This window comes from Diceros bicornis, chromosome 29 (assembly GCF_020826845.1).
Source record: "Diceros bicornis minor isolate mBicDic1 chromosome 29, mDicBic1.mat.cur, whole genome shotgun sequence".
Taxonomy (NCBI): domain Eukaryota; kingdom Metazoa; phylum Chordata; class Mammalia; order Perissodactyla; family Rhinocerotidae; genus Diceros; species Diceros bicornis.
In genome coordinates, this window is record NC_080768.1 from 7,810,849 (window position 1) to 7,817,182 (window position 6,334).

The window sequence follows — 6,334 nt, forward strand, 5'->3', positions numbered from 1 at the left end:
ACCAAACTTGGTAGTTGGCTGAATGTTTGTTCACAGTGATTACAGACCTAGGAGTTCTCCCATGTGGGGTTTGCTCATGTTCAATAATAATTATTAGCAAAGAACCAAAGAACTTCTCTGCACAAGTTCTCTTGTGTCTTTAAAGTTTAGAGCTCCTGCTGAAAACATCTATTTCATTATATTTAGTGTGAGTTCTTCCATATTATCTAAGGTCAGGCAAATGACTAAAGGCTTTTCCAGTTAATGTTATATATATGGATCCACTTCCATATGAACATGCTATCTTGATTAAGGAGTATGATGACTGAAGGTTCTTCCATATTGATTATACAGAGTGTTTCCTTACTGTGTGAGTCCTTTGGTGTGTTTAAATGTTAAAGCTATGATTGATGTTTCTTCCACATTAATTACATTTTTAATCCCATGCCATCTCACATCAGAATATTTACTGAAGTCATTCATGACTTCCTCCTCAGTGTTGGGTTTCCTCATGTCGTCTAAGGGAAGAACGATGATTGAAGAACTTCCCACATAGCTGGCATTCATATGGTTGCTCTCCAGTGTGGGTTCTCTCATGTCATCTAAGATTAGAATATTGACTGAAGGTGTTCCCACACTGATGACACACATATGGTTTTTCTCCTGAGTGTGTTCTGTTATGCCGTCTAAATTCAGAACTTTGACAGAAGTCCTTCCCACGTAGAAGACATGTATGTGGTTCCTCTCCTGTGTGGATTCTCTTGTGCTGGCTAAGGCCAGAGCTTTGACTAAAGGCTTTTCCACACTGACGAAATTCATAATGATTCTCTCCAGGATGAATTCTCTCATGTTTTCTAAGGTAAGAACTTTGGCTGAAAGCTTTTTCACATAGATGGCATTCGTATGGCTTCTCTCCTGTGTGAGTTTTCTCATGTTGTCTGAGGTAAGAACTTTGACTGAAGACTTTCCCACACAGATGACATTTATATGGTTTCTCTCCACTGTGAATCATCTTGTGTGATCTAAGGCTAAACAAATTATTAAAGGCTTTCCCACATAGATTACATTCACGAGATACACCCCTAGTGTGAATTTGAATAAGGGATGACTGATCATGAAGTGATTTTCAACGCAATTTGTGGACAGGAGGTTTCTTTCTCACGTGAATTGAAAAGTGTCAAGGCAATGAAGATCTAGGAGTAAATTCAGCAACAACATCAATACATTCAGTAGGATCTACTTGAGTGTGAGATACCTGTTTTGGAAGGAGATGAAAGGTTGTTAATAGTTTGCTCACATATATCCATACATTCATTCCTCTACATATAAATCCTAGAATATGTCACTAATAATCTCTTGTTAAAGTATTTCCAATATTAGTTGCATACACACGTTATGTTACTCTCCTGGAGGGACAAATATTTTCTCTTTTGTAGTATCTCAAATCCAGAGTTGTCAGATTAATTTTGAAGCCTTCAATATGTTTCAAAGACAAGGTAATGTACAATGTTTACGCAATTGTCTTTTTTTTTTTTAGATCTCAGGTCATTATTTTGAGCTCATGTTAATTTCTTAACTGATTTTAAACAATCCAAAACTTTTGCCTAGATAGTGCTTAATCCCACCTTAATTACATTCAGGATATTCTGCACATTTACTAACTCATCTCATTGAAAGGTCCTCAATTTGGATGACTAGAGTTCACACCCATGAAATTTACCATTGGCATAGTAAGAGATATTTTCTTCATGCTGCTGTATTTCATTGATATCATTTCTTGTTTTTTAAGGAGATTTTCCCTGCCTAAAGTCATTGAAAAAAAATGTAATATATTAGAATAGCATTAGGGGAATGAAAATGTAGAAAAATACCAAGGTTCATTTGAGTATGTTTCAAAATCTTAGATGGGGAAATGTGTCAAATAAAGAAATATTCCAGGTAGTAGAAACATTTTAAAGGACGTTGTCAATTAGAAAAAAAATCAGGATTGAAACATGAAAAACACTATGTGACTAAGTGATGTTGGGTCAGCAAATGGTGGGAAAATTTTTAAATGAATGGATCAGGACAAGAATCACTATGTTAAATTTTAACTACAATAATTACACAAATATCCTTTTCACCAAAGAGAAAGAAAATGACAGTAAGACATGAATTGTGATTGGTATATGCAAGGAGTGATAACAACATGAGGAATCTTGCCCCAATGTCCTCACTGACATTTCAGAATACGTCACTCACTTCAAACATCTTCAGATGGTATTTCCAGGGATGTACTCACTCACTGACCGAGACCTCTCTGCATTGAAGCACAGGTCCCTGATGCTTACCTGGAATCTGGTGTTGGAGAAATCCATTTCCTTGACTCCACAGCTCTTTGCCTTGCTCCAACTGGAAAATCACATCTGATTTTCAGATCTGATACCCTGTTTGCGGGAAAAAATGTACGTGGATTGTGAGTTCTGTGCTAATTAAACTTTGCTATCATCAAGTCCAGCACAGACTACTGAGGAATAATAAAGAGGTGGTTGAAGGTCAGCCTTTGCAACAACATATTCAACAGAGAAAACACTGAAGGGCTTTCACCAGACCAGGAAGAAATCCAGACCGGCAGCGAAAATAGTGGAGACTGCTAGATTCTGATGCCCATGCCCAAGTTCAAAGAAAGAATGCAGAATCCTGTCTTTTCAAAATGGAAGAGATTAAATGTCTCCACAGTGTGTTTAAGATATTTTCAATCAGCATGCAATAAACATAAACTTTACAGGAATAAACAAAATTTTATTATTTTCACTACTCTGTTCCAAAGCTTCCATATAGCGACTAGAACACAGTAATTATTTTAAAAATATTTGATAAATTACTTATGCATTAAAAATATTAATTGAATTCCTAGTTCTGTTCTGAGTGTTGGAGACTGAGTAGCAAGAAAGGCAGGAAATTGTGGTCAAGTCTATATACTAGTGTGGTGATGAAAAGTAAAGTGTACAGAAACATCTTTCTTTGAAGTAGTTATGAAGGTTATGAAAGATTCAGGGCAGCGATTGGAGTAGAATATGGAAAAGCTGTTCTAGATGCTTGTTCAATGAGTGAATGAATGGACACATACACACATACATGTTGACAGACTCACCCACAGAGATCAGATGATTGATACTTTCCTGCATCACATCTCTGTACAGCTTTCTCTGGGATGTGTCCAGCAAGACCCACTCTTTCTTGGCAAAGTCTACAGCTATATCTTCAAACATCACTGATTCCTAAAACACAGAAACACTGGTTTAGACAGAGCAATCCCTGCCAATGTCCAGGGTTGCAGGGTTGAGATGACAGCTCAGAGGAAGTAATGGGGAGCCGGGTGTATAGAAAGGTCAATCTGTGTTTGGGGTTCCACTCAGTTTACTGTCAGTGCTGAGCCGGTATTTGCCTTTCAGACATCTTCATAGAGACCTACACACTCTGACTTCATAATATTTTATTATAAAGGAATATCACATTAAGTGTGGTGTAATACAACCTGGAAGTGTTTCAATAACCTGGTAATTAGGACTTACAGACAGATGATTATAAAATATTCACTTGAAAATTCATCAATGAAACTCTCTTCACCATTAATTTCAAGCAACTCTACAGATCCATCACAAGACAGACAAGAACTATGGTGTGCTGCTTTTAACCTGTGACGATTGGTTTAAATTACGTCCCTCTATGAAATTCTGGTTCCTTGTCTATGAACTGGTTTAAAAACTTGTTATGAGTGTTGAAAGATCCAATGTATTAATGTATGAAGTGTTTCCTGTCTAGCAAACCTGCATTAAATACAACACATTAATAAGTTAATCATTAAAATGTCAGAGAATTGTGAAGGAATCTCCAGCATTCCTCAGAACTGAACAAGATTCATTCAGAACTTGGTACTTGTTTTCTCTCTTGCTACAGGACTCAGGTGTTCATAACAAACTGTAAGGTCAGATGATTCAGCAGCACAAGCCAGGGTCCTCTGTGATGTCTGTACTGAAGGACAGTCCTAGCTTGACCATTCCTCTGGCATAAGGACTGTCCTTCTCAATTTTCTCAGGGACCTCAAACACCAGTTACCACTGTTTCTCTTGTATCTTTATCTTATCTCCATGCCAAAGGATAAAAGATCCAAAAGAATTATTGGTTTTGATCTATCCAGTTTTTCTCCTTTATGTATAGTGCAATTAACAAAATACTACTCCTTACACATTCTTTCCAACTATCAAATATGAACAACTGGTTAACTACCAAGCAGCAAAATGTGTGATTGGGGACAAGAATGATAATGATAATTTTAATTACATATCTTTCCGAAATTTTCACAAGTGTAAATATATTCTCATGATTGTAAGAGGTTTAAAATTGGGAGAAAAATACCATAATTCCTCATTCCTTCTACACCTCTGTCCTGCTCCTCCCACCACTGAACAACCCTCACACCAGGTCTTGTAACATTGGATTGATTACACTCACTTGCTTAAACATCTGCCTCCCTGATGACTGTAACGTTCTGCTTCTCACCCAACTCCATCACTTTCAAGCACCACCGTCCTAAGCCCATTACATCCTTAAACAGGGTTAATGAGTTAATTATTTGCCAAGGAGGACATGGGCTGGGTGAAAGAAAGCAAACTTCTTTTGTCTCTTCTATAAATACACAAGCTTAATGGAGGATATCATAAATGTGTGTAATGTCAGGAAGGAGATTAGTTATTGATGATGTCCTCACCCAGGATAATATCCCAGGTTCTGGGCAAACTTCACTGGAGCTCAGACGCCTGAATGTCACCTTGTTGCACTTAGAACATGCATGACAATAGGAATTACTTGCTCATATAATGCAACTAGGGATGTAATTTCATCAGAAAGAGGCATTCTTTACTCACCAGTGGCTGCATTGTCAATAATTCAGTTGCCAGGTGTCTTTTTCTAGGTCTTCATTCACAGACAGTCCAAGCACTAAGAAGGCAAATCTGCAGACGTAAAAAGAAGCCATGAGACTCCAGTCCTGTGCACAATGTCCAGCCCCACCTGTCATGAAGCCCCAAACCTTCACCTGGGTGTGACTACCAGCCCAACAAACTGAAACAAGTGATGCACTCTAAGAATAATATGCAGAGGACTCTCCTGTCCCAGAGTCAAATGTAAGAAGGCTATAGCTATGACTGCTAATAAAGAAAGTCAAAATACAGACATCTTACAAATAAGAGCATGATAAGCATTGAATTTTGTATTTCAAAAGCCTATGACATCCAGAGTTATTCAATTCCCTTCCGGATTTCAAAGCATAGCTATCCCAGACTCATTCCACATGTAGAACCTGAAGTTATACATTGTGGAATTCCTCAGATTTCATTATTCTTGCCTTATGCACCAGCAATGGTCCTCCAACATCCATGGCAACCCTCTAGAGCCTCACTCAGTTCCCATTCTCCCTCAACCCTGACTTTCAGATCTGTCCCCCATGGACTTGGACATCAAGCAACTAAGAATCTATTTTATGATGGAGTTAATCAATTTGAGGACTCATTCCATTTGGAGGGATCAATGGCACCCATCCCGCCAGTGCAGTCCTTAAAATCCCCTGCATCAGAAAATAGCAGGAGCACATGAGTCATAACGTTATTGTCATGTGTGTCTCAATCCTCTAGGTCAAGGATGCTCAGATAATACTGAATTGTTGGGATTTAGGAGACAATCTAGCTGCTCCATCTGATAGTTTAGTTAAGTGGTAGTTGAAATCCTCCAAATCCTGTTCTATATTAGTCTTCTTCAGCTGCAACTCCGCTTATTTTCATTATGTACACACACGTACATATGTGTATATGTACATGCAAATATATATATATATATATACACACACACACACATACCTGTGTGAGAGAGGGAAAGATTTATCAACTATAATTTCTCCACTATCATATCAATAATAATTAAATGTATTTCATGGATAAATAATGAAAATTCCCCATAAACAGAAGGATAATTAACTCACCCGTTTGTACCTGAGGTCCAGGAAAAAAAAAGTTAAATTTGTATTGTATGACTGTTTATTTGCAGATTTACATATTTTTGCTCATTTATTCCCCACAATAATCATGCTAATTATAGTTTATTTACCAATTTAACAAATGATATAAGCAGAGGTTCCAAAAACTTTAGTAATATGACAAAGTCACACAGCTAGAAAACGGAACAGCTGTCATTTCATTTTGCTCAGCCTGTCTCCTGTGCTCAAATTCCTTTAGGGTCAAACAGCACACCTAGGTGTTACCTGCAATAGTACCTCTAACGTGAATATTCAGAAGCACTGTTTAATTACTATATCTTTTTC

At 37.5% G+C, this 6,334-nt stretch overlaps 1 protein-coding gene across 1 annotated transcript; it reads right to left on the reverse strand.

Annotated features, from left to right (window-relative positions):
• Positions 1–472: 472 nt before the first annotated feature.
• On the reverse strand, positions 473–5,398 carry LOC131393861 (putative zinc finger protein 56). Its single transcript, XM_058524851.1, is given in 3 exon segments — positions 473–1,061; positions 3,097–3,239; positions 5,366–5,398. Coding segments are annotated over 3 exon segments (765 nt in total).
• Positions 5,399–6,334: the final 936 nt, after the last annotated feature.